The 22,566-nt window shown below is 39.5% G+C and overlaps 2 protein-coding genes and 1 long non-coding RNA gene across 6 annotated transcripts in view; 2 read left to right on the top strand and 1 right to left on the bottom strand.

Moving 5' to 3' along the window:
* LOC122873704 (ras and Rab interactor 2-like) overlaps positions 1 to 4,776 on the top strand; it is a 47,913-nt gene extending 43,137 nt beyond the window's left edge. Inside the window, exons 12-13 of one of the 2 annotated variants that reach the window (XM_044190776.1) lie at positions 2,552 to 2,715; positions 3,112 to 4,776. In XM_044190776.1, the coding sequence (XP_044046711.1) occupies positions 2,552 to 2,715; positions 3,112 to 3,438 (491 nt within the window). In that variant the 3' untranslated portion in view covers positions 3,439 to 4,776. Of the gene's footprint in view, positions 1 to 2,551; positions 2,756 to 3,111 lie in introns of both variants that reach the window. The other variant, XM_044190777.1, reaches the window with a different exon arrangement.
* LOC122873710 lies at positions 4,384 to 11,274 on the bottom strand. Its single transcript, XR_006377499.1, has 3 exons — positions 11,155 to 11,274; positions 8,772 to 8,833; positions 4,384 to 8,422 (listed from the first exon to the last, which is right to left on the bottom strand). It is a non-coding gene; the product is annotated as an uncharacterized LOC122873710 (long non-coding RNA).
* Positions 11,242 to 22,534, top strand: LOC122873705 (ribonuclease inhibitor-like). 3 transcript variants are annotated; one of them, XM_044190778.1, is made up of 9 exons: positions 11,242 to 11,374; positions 13,597 to 15,220; positions 16,214 to 16,558; positions 16,913 to 17,080; positions 17,185 to 17,355; positions 19,506 to 19,721; positions 19,813 to 19,986; positions 21,641 to 21,814; positions 22,086 to 22,534. In XM_044190778.1, the coding sequence occupies exons 2-9, from the start codon at positions 13,608 to 13,610 to the stop codon at positions 22,099 to 22,101; spliced, it is 2,877 nt and encodes a 958-aa protein (XP_044046713.1). In that variant the 5' UTR covers positions 11,242 to 11,374; positions 13,597 to 13,607; the 3' UTR covers positions 22,102 to 22,534. The 3 variants fall into 3 exon arrangements, with proteins under 3 accessions (XP_044046713.1, XP_044046715.1, XP_044046714.1); XM_044190780.1 differs by having other exon boundaries at positions 13,597 to 16,007; XM_044190779.1 differs by lacking the exon at positions 16,913 to 17,080.
* The last annotated feature ends 32 nt before the right edge of the window (positions 22,535 to 22,566 follow it).

Genomic DNA, 22,566 nt, shown 5'->3' with positions numbered 1-22,566 from the left:
CTGGAGTCTGGGTGTTTTTAGCTTACAGTAGCTTAGCATGGAGCCTAAAGGAAAGGGGAGACAGCTTGCTTAGCTCTCTATAAAGTAAAAAAATAAGACTACCAAAACCTCTTAAGCTCACTAAATAACAAGTTGTATCTTGTGTGTTTAATCTGTGCATTAAAAGCCATGTAAATGTATTTGTGATTTCAGGGTGAGATACATGCTGTAACTATTATTTGATAGTGTGACATAGAATAGTGTAGAGTGCTGAAATTGTTCCCCCTAAAACTGTTTGTAAAATTGTCATTTTTACATTTCTGTTTGTGTACGCATTAAACACGTGAGATTCAACATGTTGATTAGTGAGATTTAGAGGTGTTGGAAGGTGTGTTTTCAAGACATATGAGACACTTCACAAGTACCATAGGCTCAGAAGGTTTCAGAAGGCGTTTACCTCCACTTCAAGTTATACAACATTGGATAGTTCCTTCACGAGGTCAGGCAAATTACAGTGTGGCCTGAGGTTAATGTGCATTCCAGCCTATTGTATAACCTGGTCAACGGAAGGTCTGTCCAGGAGGAAGCACTTAACTGGGTGTCAACAGAAGGCATACCTCCAGTTGAATGGTGGGAAATGGTTGATATCATTAGAGATCAAGGGTGGGGGTCACATAATAGAAGTCTTCGCCATCAAGAGGATTTTTTTTCCAACTGTCACAGTCCCCTTTACAGTATTAGGCTGTTGTAGTGATCAACACTAAATCAGACATTTTCTCGATTAGAAGCAGCTGTTTTGCGAAACCGTCTGAGCGAGAGCGGGCAAAGCTAACCTTCTTTGTTTTATTGTATTCTTTTTTAGAGAGGTAATCGAGTCGAGTGTGATTCGCAGTGAGCCTGCAGCAATATCCACAAGATGATCAATTTGGGAGGGACTGAAGTTAGCATAGGAGTCCTCTGTTATATTGAGACATGGTATTGAATTAAAGAGTAACTTGAGTATTTTTCAACCTGGACCCTATTTTCCCATATTTTTATGTCTAAGTGACTAATTGGGACAAAACATTTTTTAAATTTGTCCAGTACTGAGCAAGAGGGCTGCAGCCAGCAGCCGCGAAACTGGCTGCAATGTAATCTTTCTGGGCAATTGCGCACCATCAATGTACATCCACTAAAAGTGCTTCTTTTTGCCACTGCAGGCTCAAATTATTCTAAGTGTCTGAGAACGTTATGGAAAGGAGCCTACAGAGATAGACCTTTTTGTTAAAGAGTAAGATCCTTTTTGTTTAACCAGAAACAGCCATATATCGCTCTTCTCAAAGCCACCAGACTCCATTGACAAATACAGTAATTTTACCTTGCAGATCATCGTAACATCCTGACCCTTCATTTAAACTCTACATTATTCAACACCATAACTCAGGAACTGAAGGGAAGATTCTGACCATATTTCACAGTTGGTCAGACACTGAGTAGGTGACACTTTTGATTCAAAGGTCATTGTGACCTAAAAATAGGTTTTTAGCCATAATTTAAGAATGAACTGGACGATTCCAGATTTCACACACATGTTGACTGGGACGACACAATGAGTAAATAACTAGCACTAGCCTTTCGCTTCCTTCCTCATTCTGAATTTCGAGCGTCATCGGAATCACATGACTGCAAACTGTGAGTAAGTAAGTGAATGAGTTTCGCCTACAGCTCATAGAGAGGCTTTGCATCTAAAAATGCCAGGAGAAAACAAAAACACCACATTTTGTGTAGCTATACATCTATAATAATCCTTTATTAATCATTTCAATAATGTATATTCACTGGAATCATACATATGTATCATCAATATAGTGATAACCTTCATTTAGCCAAAAAATACACTTTATACCTTTTATACAATTCCTTCCAAGTATTCACTACATATATTAGAGTCAACCGCGCCGCGATAATTCTAGTTTAAGTGTTTAAGTTTTGTGATTCTTAATGTTTTTTTTAGCTCATTCTAACACAGGTCTTTTACCAGGACCATCTCAGCTGAGTTGAGTTTACCGGGAAGGTTTGGTGAGAGAGCTTGAGAAATGTAGGCATAGGAAGGAAAGTCATTACGACACGGGTGGGAAATTCCAGTCAGTGTTTGATTTGAATGGGCTGGAACAGGTTCAGAGGAAAAAGGAGGCTGAATCCTCCCAGAATGAAATATTTTCCTATCAGCGTTAACCTGTAAATACTATTATAAAGACCTGACCTGCTCTAAAGAAAAAGTGCAATGACATAACTTCTGCTATGAATTGGCGCTATATAAATAAAATAAAATCCTGTCAGGCATGTGAGCTCATTGTAGAATTGTTCAAGTGTGATGTGTATCCTTTGAAAAGTACAATTTCTTGTTCTAATTCATTTCTATTACAAAAGAGGAAGTGTCTGACCTTTCTTGATGACTTTTTACATGAGTCTATGCAATGTCAGCTGGTTTCATTTCTAGAAAACCAACACTGATGTGTTTCACTGTCAGTTCTGTTCGGTTTCTTTTTCTCCATCAAGCCTCAAACATCTCTCTCTCCTTTTTACCCTCCAGGGGGCTACTACCTGACCAGCGCGTACGGAGCCATGGCCCTCATCAAGAACTTCCAGGAGGAGCAGGCAGCCCGGGTGCTGAGCTCCGAGGCCAGGAACACTCTGCACCAGTGGCACCGCCGGCGCACCACCCAGCGTTCAGTGCCGTCCGTGGACGACTTTCAGGTATCACGCCTGACCTGAAACCACCTTGAACATCCAGGCAGTGAGTCTAAGTTGTACCAATTCCAAATAAATCCAACCTTCGTGTTCAACATTGGAAAGGTGCATGAAAGGTGCTGTGTTTTGGCCTTCATCAGTGAAAAGGAATATGTCTACATTTTCTATTAACATCACAGCATGTGGATCTGGATCCGTGGTTCAGTTTAGTGGTAGAAAGCTCCCTCTAGTGGACCATTTAACAATGTGATTTAAGCATGCGATTTATTTCTACTGCTATAACTGCATGTGTTTTTTTCTGACTGCCTGCTTGACTAATTAGTAATTCTTCTTTTATTCATTGTGGAGATTTCTGTTTGTACTGCCAAATGTTGACCCAGGACTTTTTGTTTCTCTCTGTAGAACTATCTCCGTGTAGCGCTGCAGGAAGTGGGCACTGGCTGCACAGCCAAAACCCTGGTCGTCCACCCTTACACAACCACAGAGGAGGTCTGCTCACTCTGCGCTTACAAGTTCAAGATCCCCGACCCTGAGAAATACGCACTGTTTCTGGTCACTGAGGACACCAGCCAGCAGCTTGCCCCGGACACACACCCTCAACGAATCAAAGCCGAGCTCCACAGCCGGCCTTGTGCACAGATCTTCCACTTTCTCTACAGGAGGGTGCCTAACCTTAACCTCTGTATTCCTGCCGTCTTGCACAATAGAAACTGCCTTCATGTTGAATAGTGGAGGAGAATGAAACAGCTTGCTTCACTTTATCCTAAACAATAGTTATGTTTTGTGGTATTTTCGTGGCGCTTGTAGATGTTTGTTTTGTAGATAGATTTGAGGACGTCTGAATGGAAACAGAAACCAAGCTGTATATTGGCATATTGATGCAGATAGAAAATGTCATATCAATCAATCAAATTAGGGATGCCCTCGCCCCGGAAGCTCATCTGGTAGTAGCCAGTCGCCAATCGCGAAAACCGATCGAGGACACACATTTCATTTGTTTACTAGCAGATCTTGACCTCTCCAATATGGCGACCGCGCAGACACATAGCGGCGACATACAGCAGGCACCCTTCCAGTCAAGATGGCCAAACTAACAAAAACGAGAATAGAGATGCGAGGTCCCTCCCCTTCCAGTGTCCCCCATGGGACCTTTTTCATGTCTTCGCCTCTCCATGTTGTGACAGGTAGCCAGTAGATGCCACTTTATACTACCTTAATATCAATTTCAAGGACTTTTTAAGCACTTTGTTAAAAAAGGTTCATGGTATCACGCCGGTATCGGCGGCAAAAAACGTGATCGGGGCATCCCTAATGCAAATGATAAGGTGATTTATTTTTATGAAGAGCCACCAAAGGGTAGGATGGACTCTGAAAAGTGCTGGTGTTTCACTCAAACACCTCAAGACTGTGGCTCAGATTTGGGTCAGAAAGCAAAGAATGGGAGGTTTGTTGCAAGTTTAGTTCAAGTTATCAGCAATTTAACCATTTAGAGCCCATTTGGCCCTTATCTGGTTTGAGTAGGCTGTATGCTGAGTGGAAATTGTTGGATCGTGTATAGAGGCTGGTTTGCAGGATTTTTAGTGCGTGAAGTGTTATATGGAGGTGAAGTCCTTCAGATTGATGGACATCAAAGACCTCAATGCAGAGCTCATATTAAAATACAATTTAATATTGCATTTTATGTAACTAACGTTTGCCTTAACTGCTGTTACCCCAGGTGCCTTAGAAAGGAATTGAACATACCGTGTGCTACTGAAAGCTTTCAGCTGTCATCCAGTGATTAGTCAGCTTTCATCAAAATGGCCCAGATAAGAACTTCATGCTAAAACAATGATTTAATAAGTTAAATGTTATGATTGTTTTATGTTTATTTTCTGCAATTGCTGGTCAGTTGTAGCTTGTATGTCTGTGTAGAAATATTTTTATATTCAAATGTTTCCTTTTTCATCACTAAAGTGACAAAGATTTGTATTCTGATTTAATATTTCTGTACTGGACTCAATAGTGGACTTGGATTTATGCCAGTTATTTCTCAAAAGTCAATAAAAAAAACACAGTTTCACTGTTTGTTATGGAATATTTGCAACATTATTTTTGAGAGGAAGTGTCAATTATTAGGCACAATATCAGATTTCTTTGTGGATCAATACTAAGCTGACAGCACAGACATACAACAGCCTATAAAATGCACCATTAGTCACACATATTTCAATCCACAAACTGTATATTCTACACACAGTGGTGCCGCCAGAGATTTTGGACATGGACACTTGACTTTCTGGTAGAAAAGCTGGGTAACAAATTGTCGCCCTTAGTTCTTCCTTTCAGCCCTTTTCCGCCTTTCCATTCTGGCACCCTGATTTTGGTTTTGAGTTTGACATTCTGTACGGACAGTGCCGGATGGGCGTTCTATACGCAGACCACTGTTCCAATCCTGACTCGTGAGCCTAGCTAGATAGGACTGAACCATTCAATGTTTGTACTGAGGGGTGTGATATGGCAGGCTACCTGGATGATTTTAGCAAAAAAGGAATAGATTAACACACCATAATTTTATTTCTGAAATTGTTCTATGTCTATATAGTATTTTTGAGGGGGCCCGTACATACATACATATATAATAGAAATTAAACTGATTTTAAATTACTTGCAGAACCTACTACAGGGGTCTAAGCGTAAGGTGGTTTGATATATAGAGTCAAATTAACTATTCCTGAGAGAGCCTTCTCTAAGAGTTGTCATACATGTATTGGTGTTTAACAGTAAAATGTGAATCAGCCTCTAGCAGCATTAGGAATTGTCACAACACTGACCCTCCCATGCCTTTGATTACAGCCCTTTGATACTGGTCTAAACCACCATAAAGTCACATATTCACAATAAGGTATTGTGTAGCTTACTAGCTTCCTGGAACTGTTAGTGAGTTATTAAGCATTCAACTAGCCTTTCCACAGTCCCTGTGATAAGTAACAATATATTATTAGTCTAACACTTTTAACACACCCATGTTGTAGATCTCTAGTGCTGAACCCCTGCTGACCCCAGTTCACTTTTACTCCAGTCTTACTCTGACCTGGGTTCATTTAAGGAGCTTTAGCTAAAGGCCACAAGTATGGCTTCTTTACTGAATACATGAAGTCAGTGTAGGTGTACCAAAGTAACCTTTATCGAGTGAGAAGCTATGGGCTGAGCTACTAAGCCTTGAAACGGAGATCACTTGTGGTAGTGGGTGAAACAAAAGATGAGTAAAAAGTAGCACAAAGAAAGATTGTGTGGTATCTTTTGGTCTTGTTCTGGTCAGTGAGTACTAAAGATACTGATGGTGGTGAGGAATCAAATAAAGGATATCAGATATCAAAGCACTACAATCAATCAACGATGAAAACATGGTGTTTATATTACAGTTAAAAATGATCACTTGGGTACATGATAAACAGTCAGCCATGGGTTAAAGCCTGAGCAGAAATCAATAGCATTAAACTACCTCAGATGGACTAGACCTGGTAATGTATCTTAAAGTCATAGCACGCCTTAGGTCAGTTTGGGGACAGCTCTAAGACTAGCCAATAATAAGAGTGAGAAAAATAGAGGGGGAAATGTATATGTTTACTGATGCATCAAGAAGAGTCTCAAAATAAAGCATTCTTATACAGGATATTTACCACGCAAATTACAAACTGAATCCTTAAACTTGACTGAGATATACTCAGGATTAACCCCAGGGATACGTTTCTATTAGTAGATGTTCCTTTGATTAAATGTGAGCATATGTTGTATATCTAACCAGGTGTAAAAAGTAGTTTTTCTCAATACCATTGTAATATGTATTAATATATGACACCAAACAGTTATGGCTGAGGTCTGGAATTAAGGAATGCTCTAATAGAATGGGGGTCTTCCAGGGAAAGTCCTGTCAGTCTGACTAATGCATCTTATCAGATGCTGGTCCCCCCTCTCTCATACTCGCATCCTGCTGGGATATGGGAATGAGAGAGGTGAAAAAGATAAGAGGTCTGGCTTGGGGGGCAGGGAAATGGATGCCATTATGTTTTAATGTCTTGTCAGTAAATCTGCACAGTACTGTGATCAGCAGCGTTTACTATCGATGTTTTAGGTCTGTAAAGCATCGACTGCCAAGGGAAACAGAAATGCTCGATGTTCTGATGGAGGCAAATGGATCCTGAACATGCAGCAGATGTAACTCTAACCTTGTAAATCCTGACTTCAGTTCACCGCAATGTGTTTCTGAAAACATTTATGTGAGAAATAAGCCATGCATACCCTGGAAGTAAACCCGGAAGCTAGAAAACTTTAATTAGCAGTGATTGAAGAGCAGTGTTTTCTGCTAAGTCACCAGACTTTAATCATAAATCCTACAGTTTAGTTTCCTGCAGCCACGGCAGGGCGTTCTTGTAGCGCACGGGAACGCCCACTGCTTTGATTGGCTCTTGTGGTACAAGAACGCCCACCTTTTCTACTTCTCTAATCTTAAAAAATGACTTTTTTTTTGGCCATCTAGTGGCCATTTTCCACTGAAACAACTTTTCTGCAGATGTATTTCTGTGCAAAAGATAAGAAGAAAGAATAAATTATATAATTAATATTTTTTTCATTTTCAAAACTTGATAATTATTGTAATCTTAAAGATCATCATCAATGTGAAGTCCTCTCTTTACAATGTCAGTATATGATACCTGTGGTACACATGATGAATCACGTTGACCTCCTTCCTTGGCATTGTTGTTGTGCTCCAAAACCAAAAATGTAATGTTTTATTGTACACAACCAATATATTAAACACAAAATTAATGATAAAAGAGTAGTGTTAACATAGCAGGATAGATGCTTTTAGTAATCAAAAGCACTTAGGAATGGTAAATTAACACAGAAAAGAGTTCACATTTACATGTTTCAAAACTATTCAATATATTTTTGTCAAGCCTGTGAAGATATTATAGATATCTATGGTACAACAAAAGTTTAAGGTACACCAGAAAGGATGAATATTATATATATATGTATATACTATTTCAATGCTTCTCCTACTTATAGATTTAAATGCACAAGAGTCAACAACTGTTTCAATATTTTCAGCAAATAGAAAACCAACAGTCCAATCTCAGATATGGGACGGACAGGAAGGCTGTTTGTTTAGTATTTTAAAGCACTATCAGATCTTTACTGATGCTCAAATGTTGTACTTAACTGAACACGATGGTATTTGTATATTTTAGTGTTTGTAATACATATGACTTGAATGTCAGTGACAGCAACCTGAATTCAGTTTTTTTTTAACTGTTTTTTTTTAAAAGTTTCTCCTTACAGCTGATGGTTGATTTATTACAGTATATAAAGGTTTAAACAACAACAAAGCACTTATATACACTTATTGATTCAAACTATGTGAATGGTTATAGATTAGGTACAATTATATGTGAATCAGGGAGAATTAATACAATGTAGGCAGTGGTATTACTTTTACACTTGTTTACACTCAGCAAAGTTTTCTTCCAAAAACGTCTAAAAACCTGATCAGAGTGCGATAGAATTAGAGGGATAGAAAGGTAGAATATCCAAAATTAAAGACAGAGTTGTAGATGGGACAGGAAAACCAGAGGAGCCATAATTAAGATAGAATGGATACAAGGAATAGGACAGACTCACTGTCTGCTGCTTTGATAGAGGAGAGTAGAGTAGATGGACAGCAGGACATCTGAAAGACAAAATGGAAACATACATTAGACTGTTGTTTCAACATAAGAAATCCAATTAAGCAACTTCTACCCGAAGCTAAAATGTCATTAAAGGTGTGTGCTTTTAATGTCTTCATGTGAACAGAGTGTAAAATCATAATCACCACCAAATTCCCCCATTAATACTGCATTTCCAGTTGTTGCTAAATGTATGTGAAACACACTGGAGTCATGAAATGTATCTACTCATTGGGGCTGTCTTATTAGTCTCAGTGTTTCACTACCACTTTATTGACTGTGTATAAGAAATCTTCATGGCACACCTGTGGTAATTTCAGCCCAACATTTCATTCATGTGTGTGAACTTACTGCTGAGTCGCCACAGAGTCACCAGCAGTGATGGTTTGCAGTTAGAGACAGGAAGGAGGAGGCTGGAAGGAGAGACAGAGAGAGGGAGAGAAACCATTTTCAGTTTCTTTACAGAAACCATCACCTCACAGTTCATTTCAGTCCTAACTGTTTTCAGGGTGGATCATTTATTTCGTCATTTCTTATCAAAGTGTTGGATTTGTGCCACCTGAATACTAAAAATGAATTGTAATGCCTGTTACTGCAGCTACCGGAGGTTATACTTCTGGAAACACCCAGTCAGTGACGTCAAAACATATGTTTTGTAAAAAGCCTAACAATACTTTAAAGAAAAGGTTTCAGTCGTAGTCATCTGGACACTGTTTTCAGAATCAAGACGTTTCGGCTCCTATCCGGAAGTCATTCTCAATTGTGAAAAAATGGGACGGGAACTAGAAATTTAAGCTACTCTGTGTTACATAAGCCCCGCCCTCAGGAAGGAATCTGCCTGAGTATCTGTTAATAGCTAGTTTCGACACGCTAACTCAGGATTGCAGAGCGCCGTGCATTTGCATCTAAAAGCTACAAACCACACATTTGAAGACAGCGAGGTGAAGATTCTAAGTAGAGAGAACAGTTGGTTTGAAGGAAGCCATTTTGTGAAAAAAGAAAACCCCTCTTTGAACAGAAATGGTGGTCTGAGATTCAATCTGCCCAAAGTTTACCACAGTGTATTAACACCTTGGTCACGCCAATCATATGCTAATCAGGTACTTAACAGTGATGAGGGAGGTGCAGCCAGAAAACAATAGGCCTGATTACTGATTACTGGGCCATCTTGGAAACAATTAGGTCAGTTTCAGGTGAAACTAGCTAATTAACAGATACTCAGGCAGATTCCTCCCTGAGGGCAGGGCTTATGTAACACAGAGTAGCTTAAATTTCTAGTTCCCGTCCCATTTTTTCACAATTGAGAATGACTTCCGGATGGGAGCCGAAACGTCTTGATTCTGAAAACAGTGTCCAGATGACTACGACTGAAACCTTTTCTATGATAGAACACTCCTGGACGAATGAGGGACTACACCGTCGTAATATTGTAAAGACACAATGAAACGGCGTCTTTACTTTTTAATTCCTTAATATTATGCAATTCCTGTTATTGGGGTGACATGAAGCAGTAAGAGGTCATTCTAAACTGTAAACCAATTAAATATCAGTTTAGCGATATCAAAATCATAATTCATGTTTGTGAACTTACACTTCAGAGTCGGCAAGGAGTCAATGATGATCAGTGATGGTGTGCAGTTAGAGACAGGAAGGAGGAGGTCGGGAGGAGTAGAAGGAGGGTGATGGGGGTGAGGGAGAGAGAGAGAAAGAAAGAGGTTTTCAGTTCACGTCAGAAAACCAACCTCACAGCTCATTTAAATCCCAAGTCCTTTTCAGGGTGGGCAATTTATTTCCTTATTCATTATCTAAGTCTCATTCAAGATTCAGAATTTTTCAGAAAGTTAAAATGTTTTAAATAAATTAATTTAAGTTGCTTAAGAAACGTTTAAGTTGTGTGATAATACTGACTTTGGTGTCAACAAGGCAAAATTGTGTCCCTTCAATATCTTAGTCCTCCTAGGACTTGAGGATATGCAATAGTCTTTACAGCACAGTACATAAAATAAAGCATCGCCTTACTTTTCTAAACAAAATGAAAAGGTCTAAGGATGCTAAACAGTTATCCAGTCAAGTTATGTGGTCTGTTGTCAATTTCAGTTACAATATTTCTACTGACCAACCAAAGCTGTTTGTCTAAGAGAGGAACCAACATGTTAGTGTGTGTGTCAGCGTGTGTGTGCAAACTGACAGTGGGTTCAAACCATAAACTGTATAGGTGCAAACTAGCTGGCCTACAAGCAAAACAAAAAAATACAGTAAATGACAAAATTCTGCTCTAACAGGTCGTCTGGCTGTGAGTTGCAGCTGGAAATGTCAAAGAATAAATATAAAATAAATATATGAATACCTAAGATAAAGCATCTATACTATAGTGCCTGCATTACACAAGTGGATCACTACTGTTAAATATTAGCGGCATCATATGACCAAATGTTATGTGTAAATCAAGGTTTAATTCAAGCTCACTCATAAATGTTGTTTGTTTAGTGTGTGTAACCTTTGGTTTATAACTTACAGGTAGCCTACATGCACATTCAACAACAAACTAGCCAGACTGTCACTTCCAACCATACACTGTATAAAACAGGTTCCAACCTATCCAGTATAAAGATTAAAGCTAGCCAAAGACTGGTTAACTACTAGTTCTTTTGCCAGTTAACTAAAGTTAGCATTAGCGGCTATGCTAGCGATAGCATCGTGGCTAATATTAGCTAGCTTAGGAGAGGCTCTTTACCAGAAAAGACTTGAGAACATACTGGGCGTTCCCGTTCTACGTAAACCAATGATCTACGTGGGCGTTCCAGTCATGTGCGACGGGAACGCCCCACCGAGGCTGCACTCAGACCCGACCCCTCGCGTCCAAAAACGCCCCCGTGGATACGTCATGCTCAAGTGAACGAACGCTGTCCCGTCTCCAAGACAATACAGGAAGGGTTGTGTTCTCGTGTTTCTTGGTAAGTAAGTTATGTTAACGCTACAGAAAGTGATCGATATAACGTTATAAATGAATATAACGTAACGCCATCAGCAGCTAGCTTATAATACTAACACTTAACACTAACTCAAATTCTCAGAAAAGGGCGTAACGTTAACGTTAACGTATCACTAACGTTACTTTCGTTTTCTAAGTTAGCCACTTAACTTCTGGTTTTACATCTCATTAAGTAAATGTCTTTAAGTGGGTTTAAACCTCAAACCAAATGGTTAGCGTTAAGTTACAATATTTTGCAATTGCTTTGGTTCAACAGAGTTTCAATTAACGTTAGCTATAACGTTACTCCTAATTTTGAAATTAGGAAATTAAAATGAAAACATCCGTGTCAAATTTGATAATAAGAGGCCTACATGACGCAGGAAGTTTATAAGATCATCACAACATTGTATAACTTATGTTTATCTCTGAACATAAATCATTGTTGCGGTTTAAAATAAAATGGCCATTATCAAATAATGCTGTCAAACAGAATTCTCATTAAAACAGTCTGCAGTGGCCATTTCCTCAAGATTATACACATATATATGGAAGTCAGAATTTGAAATGCTGTAGTAAGAATGACTTTTGAAAACATTAATTTTATTTATTGAATTTGTTGTATTCTTATAAATACCGATGACAAGACTAAGTCTAGAACCTGACTTCACACTGCAGTAAATCCTACAGTCACACAAGGCAGAATTATGATTGTGATTGTACTTCACTGCATCAGGTTACTGTTTCTGTTCTGTATCTACCACAAAGTTTGTTTATTTTTTCAAGACACCAAACCTTAGATATCTTAATCACCTGTAAGTTTAATGATACAGTAATACTGGCAAGCATACAGTAATACTAAACCACAATTTACACTACTGGAACAGACACTGAACACATTACAACATTTTGCCAGTAATCAAAACACATTTTTTTCTTTCTACTCCTGCCATACATTTGAAATGTGTTGCAGGGTTGATTTAACAATGATGTTGCAATACTGCTGACCAGGGTAATGATTAAAGTAAGGATAAATGCTTTACCGTTGCATTGATTCAGTTATCTGTACGCTCTGTGATAAGCACTGAAATTTATGCTACGATGAAGTTCCTGTGTTCTGTATCTATTTCTGTATTTAGCAAGTGAGTTGGGCTGAATTAAGAGTTTTGCACATTGAAACTTTGTCGTGGAAACTGAGTCAAAGCAATCGTAAAATAATGTAATACTTTTTACGGACCAAAGCAAACATGTCATGGTTAGCTGTGATTGTGCAAGAATCCATCCCAGTTCAAATGAAGCTCCTGCCATTGTGTTATAGGTTGATAAATGATGTGGCAACATGTAATACAATTGAGGCTAATCTTGTTGTTTATTCGGGGGAGGGAAAAGTCACCACAACACTCTGTACTTATCAACGGAAATGTATCTATATATCCTGTGAGATGAGTTAACTTGTCTCTTTCACTTCCTCTGCAGGAGCCTAAACACGCTGTTGTCTCTTTGCTGTAGGCTAGGAGTGGGCGATATTATCTAAAATTTATATTAAAATCCAATTTTCTTTTGTTTTTTATGGTGATGGTATTATATCAATGTATTACAAAAATAAAAAGGGTTCTCCACTCAAAACATGATTCTACCTCTTTTCACTCTACTGGTAATGTAAGGGAATATCTTAAGAATAATAATAAAAAAAAAAACATATGTGTTTATTGGCTCCAAATAGGAATGAAAAAGAGGTACAGGCCTACATGTGTGTTGGGAGGAGTAGCCTGCCCCTTAGTGTAGGTTAATTAGTAAATGTAATGTAATTAATTCTCAGAGTTAGACAAGGGGTAGGATTAGGCATCTCAACAGCATTTATTTGGCAGAAAACCCAAAGTATATTATATAAGTACAATAGTCAGTGTACCATGACTATTAAGTACATTTACATATGGCAGCAACAGACACACATACAGCAGCACTTGTGGTCTGCCACTGTCACCAGATTTGTCACACATTCGCAAACATATTACTGGCGATTTCCAAGTCACATCTCATATCTACTGCAGCGAATATGATTGTATAAGTGAGCACACTTTAACTTCCTCATTTGACAAAGAAATAAGACCCTCGCAAATAAGACAACTGTTGCTGTATTTTGCGTAGCTGAACATGAAGTTATAGCTTTTATTTTTTATGCTCTCCATCTTCACATCTTTTCAGGAACCACTGCGATGGATCTCCAAACCTGTCTCAAAACCACACTGAAGAACAAATATCAGAAACTGAATGAAGCATACTCTGAAAACGTATTACTTCCTTCAAGACTTTGCTATAGGGAGCTCAAGGGCGACTACACATCATCTAATTCACACCAGCATGAGTTTAGATATATTGACAAGTCTGACCTTCATACTTGGGTTGTTTTTCAGACTGTCCCGCTCGCAGATATTTTATCATGTGACTGCGAACATAACAGCAGCAAAAGAACAGTCATTACTGTAGGAGTGTGTGGAGTTGGGAAAACCACAACAGTGCAGAGTTGTGCTCTCGAGTGGGCCGAGGGGAAAGGGTACAACGACATCCACTTCCTGTTTCCTCTCACATTCTGGGAGTTAAATTTGCTAAACTGCGAATTGAGCCTAATTGAACTTCTCCAGATGTTCTACCCTGATTTGAAGGAGCTCAATGTTTCCAGCTTAAATGAAAGCAACGTGTGGTTTGTCCTTGACGGACTGGATGAGTATCATCTCCAGCTAAACTTCAGCTGTCCAACTGTGAGTGATGTTTCTAAGGTATCCACAGTGGATATTTTAGTGACCAATCTGATCAGGGGGAATTTACTTCCCAGTGCTCATATATGGATAACGACCCAATATGCAACAGCAACACAAATCCCTGATTGCTATTTACTTAAAAAGACTGAGGTTCAAGGGTTTAATGATGAACAGAAGGAACAGCACTTCAGGACAGTTATTGGTAATGACGAGCTGGCCAACAAAGCTATCGACCACATGAAAATATCAAGGAGTCTGGACTTCCTTTGTCAGATACCTCCAATCTGCACCATCATGGCAAATGTTTTGAAGAATCATCTACAAGCAGATGATGGTTTTAAAATCAATCCTTTGAATCTAACCCAGATTTACACAAATCTGGTCAAATCATCAAACCCAGATATTCTCACCAAGCTGAAAAAGCTGGCACTGCTTCGGACGGGAGAGGGTAATGTAATGTATGAGTATGATCTTGCAGGGAGTGACATAAGTGTTGAGGAAGCGTCAACTTTGTCCAAAGAGTGTCCGCTTATGTTGAGAGAAGAGAAGGGGCTGCATAACACCACAGTGTTTCGCTTTGGTCACTCAAGCATTCAGGAGTTCTTGGCTGCGTCTGCTAAATTGGATGACATTGAAGCGAGTTCTGTCCAGTCTGTTTGTTGTCAGTATCTGGTGGACCAGGCGCTGCAGAGTGCTGAGGGAAAATATGATGTCTTCCTTCGCTTCATCTTTGGCCTCATTAAGGAACGTGGTATGTTGGAGCCCACCGATCCGCTGTTTGACTACACCAAGAAGAAGATCCTTGAGAACATTTTGTCTGACAGCGCTGTGGGTCTGTTCCACTGTCTGAGGGAATACGACAGCCAGGCTTTACTGAGTGAAGTCAAGTTCTTTCTGAAGTTTGGCTTCTCTCCAATCCGTGAATGCACTACAGTGCATTGGAATTTCATGGTCCAAAGGACCAGAGCTTTTGAAGGGATGCAAGAGAATTTTGAGATGCAAGTGTCCACGAGATGTGATGAAACACTCCTCAGGCATCTACCAGCTATTTTGAAATCCAAGAAAGCAATGTAAGTTCGTACTTATTGGATTCAGCCTCTCATCATCATATATGTTCCATGAATATTTGGACATTTACACGTTTTTTGTTGTGTTGGCTGTCTGTTCCAGCAGAATTAATTTTTTTTTTAAAAAGTGCTTAAAAGGGTCATCTCATACCTCCTGTGGTATGCCAATAATTTCATATGTATGTAGCCAGATTTTGACATATCGGGTGTGTTTAATTTTTTATTGCAATTTGTCATTGCTTTGAGCACCACAAACAAAATTCCATTTGGTTCAGTCGTATTTGGGTCTGCTAGGCCATCTCAAAATGTGAAACTATAAAAATTAAACCAAAACTATTTGTATGGCTAGGTACCAATACTAAAATATGTTTTTTTGTGATTTGGGTGTACTGACCCTTTTAATTTTGAAAGCATTGTCTCTCAATACTTCCCTACCCTGTCTGGTGCTGTCAGGCCCAAGCCTGTTCATTCCTCCTGAAGATGTAAATCTCACTGATGTGTTTCTAATAGTTTTTGTACAACAGTAGAGATCTGTGGTACAGAGGAACAACATATATCAACGTTTGGATACACAGACACTACCTTGTTAGTGGGATCAGTTGATTGTTGGTTTTGGTCTTTGCATTTGATGTGTTGACAAAAAAATTGACAGTGTAATCATTTACTACCTTCACGTAGTTCGAGATCTTCAGGCAAGGGCCTTCTGTCTGTCCAGGATGAAAACTAAGGGGGACAGAGCTTTTGCTATCAGGGCCCTGAGGCTCTGGAACAACTTGCCTGAAGAAATTAGGTTGTCTGATTTTACCTGAACTGGCTGTTTATTTTATTGCTTTTGTGTTTTTTATTTCTTTATATTTCATCATTCACTGTGGTATTTTATTTCTCTTGTGAAGCACTTTGTACTTTGTTTTGCTCTATAAATAAAGTTTTATTATTATTATTATTATTATGGTGCCCATCATTTGTCTTATGACCTTGACTCCCATCTCCTTGCAGGCTGCGATTCTCTAACCTGACAGATAAGTGTTGTCCAGCCTTAGCAGCAATCCTGAGCACAAAAGAGTCATACCTGAGACATCTGGACCTGGGATACAACAGCATCAGTGACAATGGAGTCAGGACACTTGTGGAGGGGCTGAGTGATCAAAATTGCAGACTGAAAACACTTAGGTTGCAAGGCTGTGGAGTGACCTTGCATGCCTGTAAATACCTGGCCACAGCCCTGACACAGTCCCTTAAACTGCAAGAGTTGGATCTCAGCAGGAACGAAATAGGGGATGACGGACTGCGACATCTTGCAAATGGTTTGAGATCTCCTGAATGCCAGCTACAAACACTGAAGTAAGTGAATAGTAAATACACTTACTTGTCCACTCCCTTTTCTTGATAGGGATATTGAAATTGATATCAAAACAATTAAAATGTAACATGTTCCTCATTTTACTAGCTTTACATGTTTATTTGCACATAAAATGATGATAGTAAAATCACAGTGTTTTACAGAAAAAAAGTTAATATCAAAAGAATGAAAGAAATCACAGAATAGGGCACCAAACAAAGAGACCTAAAAATTTAACAACGAAAAAAATTGCAACTCAAATGAAATGTGTTGATTATAGACAGTTAGCTTTTTAAAAAATTGTTATACATATTTAGCATTTCTGTAATGTTGCTATGTCATTTTTTTCATGGTAGACTATCACAGTGTAACATTGAGCAAAAGGGCTGCTATTATCTGGCCTCAGCTCTGCAGAGGAACTCCGGCCATCTGAAAGTGTTGGATCTGAGCATCAATATGGTCAGAGACAAGGGGGCCATTGAGCTCTTTAAAAAATATGATATATCGCAGCTAACAAAGCTGGAGTGAGTATGAGTTAATATAAATCCATTCAGCTTGGCTTGTCAAATAAATGAATAGATATCAATTATCCAGTGACATTTTGTATCTCTTGATATCTCTTTGGCAGGATGTACCACTGCGGCCTCACTGTGTTAAGTTGTGGAAGCATTGGGGAAGCTCTGAAGTTTGAAACCAGCACTCTGGTAGAACTCAATTTGAGCAACAACAACTTGAAAGATGCAGGGTTTGCGCTCATCTGCGAAGGCATGTACGCATGGTGTAGTCTGGAAAAACTCAAGTAAGGACACCTTGCACTTACATTTCTCCTCTGATTACTTACTGACTGAAATTCACTAGCAAGAACCACACCATCAACAAGATGCGTTTAAATGATTTCTTAACGAAAATGAAAAGATTGTGCGCGAGGCTTGAACTCGCTTGTACTTCTTTGGTTTGCTGCTGTGTTGTGGGGAAGCTTCGGTGGGGAATCCGCCATAGCACCAGGGCACGACAGACCCCAAAGCTTCCAGTTGCTTGAGACAGAATTGAGCGGATCTGAGATCTGAACGAATTTAGCAGAGATATGCTTGGGATGCCCAGCGGCCCATGATTTGTATTAAGTGCTCAGGGATGCCATTTTGGGAAGCCGAGGTGCTCCTATCCTGGAGGATAGGAAGGATTAAATGCAGGATAAGGAGAGTAAGTAGCGGAAGTGCTGGTGGGACCAGAATCGAGTAGCCACACGAGATGAAGAGAGGATCTGTCATGGTTATGTTCTGGAATTTCCGGAATTGCACGTAGTTTGCAAGGTTCTTGAAAGGGTTCAGCGATGATTGGACTTTGGAGTAAAAGTCAGATGGTTTTAGTTCACTTTAAGTAGAATACCACGGTGTCATCTGCGAAATGAGACAAGTCTGAAATGCATGGCGTGATGGCATGGGTAGAAGTGAAGGGTAGAGACGGTGAATTTGGAGGTTCAAGCAACATGAGGGATGCTGTATCCTGTATGTGGTAAGAGGAAGGCATCGAGGATTTTGGGTTGGCTCTTGACGTAGAAGTTCTCTGAGAAGTAAAACTATCTGTGGACGGTTAGAGGCCAGGCTGGGTTGCCGGTTAGGAGTTTGGAGAAGCTAATGCCAATAAATTAAACTTTGATGGTATGCATTTGATAGCGGAATGGGCGTAGGTAACGAAAATGGTCAAGGTGACGAGATCGAATGACGGGAAGGTTATGTTGTACTGGTCGTGGAAGTGGCGGAAACTCTTTTGAGCTGACCAGTAAGACGAGAGGGTTGAGGGTGCTATACTGTTGATGATGGAGTTCTGGGAGTCGACAATCGGGGTTATTAGAGCAATGTCCGTGCCGAATATGGAGGAACCAATGTTTGGTGGGTATCTGCATGGGGGACCAAGCTTTTGAACTATTATGGGGTAGATTTCGAGGAGTGGATGAAGCGACCTGGCGTTCACTTGCGAGTTCCGGGGGCCATTGTGCCGCGCATCATCTTCCATTATAGAAATCCCCCAAACCAGCAGAATGAGTGGTGTTGGTGTACAGATGGATGTCATGTGAGTCGATTGTTTATTGTAGAAGAAGGTGATCCTGTTCAGGTTGGCGGGTATGGTTGAGCGAAAGATGGAGTTTGGCACAGCTTGGACTGTCTAGGGAGGTGGAACGGAAGAAGCAATTGATAAAAAGGGAGAGATAAAGGCTCGCCCATGGGGGGAATAATAGGTGGGGTTATGTTGAGGTGGCCTAGGCGGGAGGGAAGCTGGTGCTGCATAGGGCAGGAGGAATTGGAGATCAGAAGGCTGATTCGGTTGAATTTTTCAATTGAGGGTGAATCGTGAAACAGATTTGTGTCAAGAGTGATTCCAAGAAACTTGAGGGATGTGGAGGGGCCCTCTGTTTTCTCTGCAGACAGTGGATCACCAAGGTTTGAGAAAACCAGAGGGCTTGATGTAGCATAGTGTGGGCGGGAATAGAGCAGTGAGGCTGGGTGAGACAGGGCACCACATAGGGAGCATGGTAGGACTGCACAGGTGGCGGTGATGCGGCAGTAAATTTCATTTCCGAGTGTGCCCTGGTATGTGTCCTCATTGAACTACTAAAGACGGGCTGCGGCTTCTGAGGCAACATGGATGTGGTTTTGGTAGAAACCATTGTCTCCAAACACCATGCAATTGTCCATTTCCAGCCGGCAGGTGGGAAATTGTGAACGGAGACAAAGCATAAGTGAACTCTGTGGGAATAAGTTCTCTTTGGAGAGAACTTACTCCCACAGAGCTAGATTGCTGCAATAATTAAAAAAAAAAAAAAACTGGGATAGAAGAATTATTTTTCACTTCTAACTTCAGCAAGTTTGAATGAGTTAAAAATGCTCATGTACTGATAACTTAATATCCCTATACCATTGATTAATTACATTGTCTCTTATTTCCCTTCAGTGTTTCAAGATGTGGAATCACTGCTATGGGTTGCATTTATTTGGCAAAGGTCCTGTGTTCAGTCTCGCAGCTCTATAGTGGATGGATGCAAAGAACAGATTGGCAGGCAGTCGAGCTGAAAGACCTTGACCTCAGCATGAACTGCCTCAGAGACAAGGGAGTCATAGAAATTTCAGCTGGACTGAAGAATCCGTACAGCCATCTGAAAACTCTCAAGTAAGTTATTTTCAAAACACAATTTTTCATTACACAAATGTCGGTCTGTTAGAAGAACAGTATGCTATAATATGATTTTGTTCCATTTCAGCCTGAGTAACTGCAGCCTGACTGATGACTGTTGTGCAGATCTTGCATCAAGATTGGCATCAAAGGAGAGCGTTATCAGTGAGCTGGACCTGTCTGTCAATGACCTTCAAGATAAGGGAGTGAAGAAACTCTGCGTGGGACTCAGAAATCCTCAATGTAAACTTGAAAAATTATTGTAAGTTTTTGTTTTTATATTACCTCTTAAATGTTATTTGTGGGAATTCTTTAACAGATTCAATTCAATGTTTTAAATATAGCGCCAATTCACAACATATGTTATCTCATTGCACTTTTCATATAGAGCAGGTCTAGACTGTACTCAGATTATTTGTTCTCAGTCAAAACATGGGTCCAGATAACACATAGCCATGTAGTAAGTGTTGCTACTCAAAGTAACTAGTAGTAACTTTATTAATAATTACCATAGCATGACCCCTGACAGCTTGTCAGAGTCATGTTCTGAGAGGGCCCACAGTTGACCCCATGGTGGCTCTAAATATTTAAGTTTATATTTCTTTAAAACATGTTTTATAAAATTGCAACATATTTTTCTGTGTGTTCTCACCAAATGTATAGCTAGTAAAAATGAATGTGGTAATTTCACTTCAGCTTCTGTTGTTTTCAGTGAGCTTGGCATTTGCCCCCTTCTCAAGCGACATAATTAGGCTACTGTAATAAGCGTTCCGTTTAACTACATAATAAGTAACATAGGTCCATTTTAGCTATCTTACATGCCTACACCGTTGTCTCATGAATTAGTCTCATATTCCAAAACAAATAAAAAACCAAATTGTTTAATTATATCGTGGTTATGACAGTATTAGCCTTGCTTCTTAGCATAAAGAAAATGGAACCATCAGGGGCCAACGTTAAGTTGGCACTTTGGCTGAGGAGCGCAACTTGTGTTGTAATTGTCGGCAAAATGGTAACGTTAGTAACCTTAAACAAGTAGTCCCAGAGCCCTAACGTCAATAAAGTTATACAAGTGGAATTCGGAATAACAAGTACACTAGCTAATGTTAGACTCCATGGAAATAACATTAACACCTAATGTTACATCCAAATTGTGATGGCTATTGTTCGCTAAATCAAAACAACTCAACCATATCAGGTTAATTAACAGTCCCAAGCTTGACATATCGTCATATAAGCCATTTAAGGTTATCATAACACTACTGTAAGAGATTCTTAAGTCATGCGGGCAAACAAAAACCGACCTCCCAGAGACGGCCCTCTTCAGTCTTCACTCTTCTTAGATGCGTTGCATGTGCCAAACACAGAAGCCAGGAACTTTTTTGTGTGCTATTTTTTGACAACTCAGAATGCGTGGTTCTCATTTCATTTCATTCCCCGTGACTCTTTCCTCGCAGCCCCCCCCCCCCCCATTTAAAAAAACTCAATGGATCTACACAAATGACCTACAGTATTTTGCGTTCCAAATGGTGATTTTCCCCAACAGGTGATGCAGCTTGACAAGAACTTTGCTTTATAATAAATTTTGATTTAATCAGGAACTGTCTGATTAAAGCGTGAATAACTGAGACTGCATATCTGACCAGTCATTCGGTGCCAGCTTTCTGTACTTGACAGTTATCAATACTTGCTACAGACACATTTCGCATTGTACCAAAAAAGTATTTACCCAGCTCTATGGAACTGTCTCTATTGGAAAGGCACTGAAATTATAGTCAATGTTCTGATCCTTATTGTCTCACTAATTAAACCATGGTTAATTATACAATAACCACATGATACATTGACTACAATTTAGTTAGGATATCGCCAAATATTTATCTGGTAGCATCTGAAGTGTTTCTGTTTCTCTCCAGACTGAGGACATGTGGCCTCAGCTCGAGGAGCATTCAGTTCCTGACCACTGCTCTGAAGTCAAACCCCCAACATCTGGCAGAGCTGCATCTGATGGGCAACACTCTGGAAGACTCAGGAATCAGGATGCTTATGGAACTAACAAAGAACCAGAAATACTCCTTACATACAATAGAGTGAGTACTGACATTGATGATTTAATAAAACATATGTGTTATCAATAATAGACCACAGCAGGTACTCCTGTCTTACTTCTGTATCCTCGTTGCTATACCCTTCTTTCCTATACCCTAGTCAGTATGAAGCTGTATTATAGGCTAATATGTATTTTTTCCTATCCAATCTAAAATGACTAGTAAAAGTCTGACTGCAAATTATGTGTTACTCACTTTGACACTCAATCCCAGAAGCATTAATGTGCCCTATCTTTATTTTATTATCTTTCAGTGTCTCAACAGATTGAGGAGACAGACAGAAAGCAGACAAAAGGACACAAACTGCTCAAACTGGCTCACATTTCTTAGACCACATACTTCCTTGCATTTCTGTGCATATTGTAACTGCAATATCAAGTTCTGTTTTGCTTCATTCATGTAGCTTAACCAATCTCTTTTTATTTTCTGAATATATGTGTAATATACCCAAAACATATAGATAGATTAATTGTTTATTACTACTTTGTACTTTATGTTTTTTATACAGTGCCTTAGTTCTAAACGACATGTGTTTTCTTAGGTTGCAGTGAACAGCACTTGAGAAAAGAGAGAGGGACATGTATGAAGAATGTGTGCCTACAGTATTCTTGTTATGTACTAAACTAGTGAATCCAATGCAGGATCTGAAATAAAATGTAAATCTGTGACCACAAAATAAACAGTTTTCTTTTTTTCCCCCTATGCTGTGCAGCGCTAGTTCATTTCTGTGTTGT

The sequence above is a fragment of the Siniperca chuatsi genome, linkage group LG3 (genome assembly GCF_020085105.1).
Source record: "Siniperca chuatsi isolate FFG_IHB_CAS linkage group LG3, ASM2008510v1, whole genome shotgun sequence".
NCBI lineage: Eukaryota > Metazoa > Chordata > Actinopteri > Centrarchiformes > Sinipercidae > Siniperca > Siniperca chuatsi.
Note: the sequence above shows the minus strand (reverse complement) of the source record. Positions and strands in the feature narration are given on the sequence as shown.

Bases quoted from the DNA above. Each gene is read 5' to 3' on its own strand.
- LOC122873705 (XM_044190778.1), top strand. From the start codon at position 13,608: ATGGATCTCCAAACCTGTCTCAAAACCACACTGAAGAACAAATATCAG. The intron at 17,081-17,184 runs GTGAGTATGAGT...TCTCTTTGGCAG, and splicing joins TCGCAGCTAACAAAGCTGGA to GATGTACCACTGCGGCCTCA. The intron at 17,356-19,505 runs GTAAGGACACCT...ATTTCCCTTCAG, and splicing joins TGTAGTCTGGAAAAACTCAA to TGTTTCAAGATGTGGAATCA.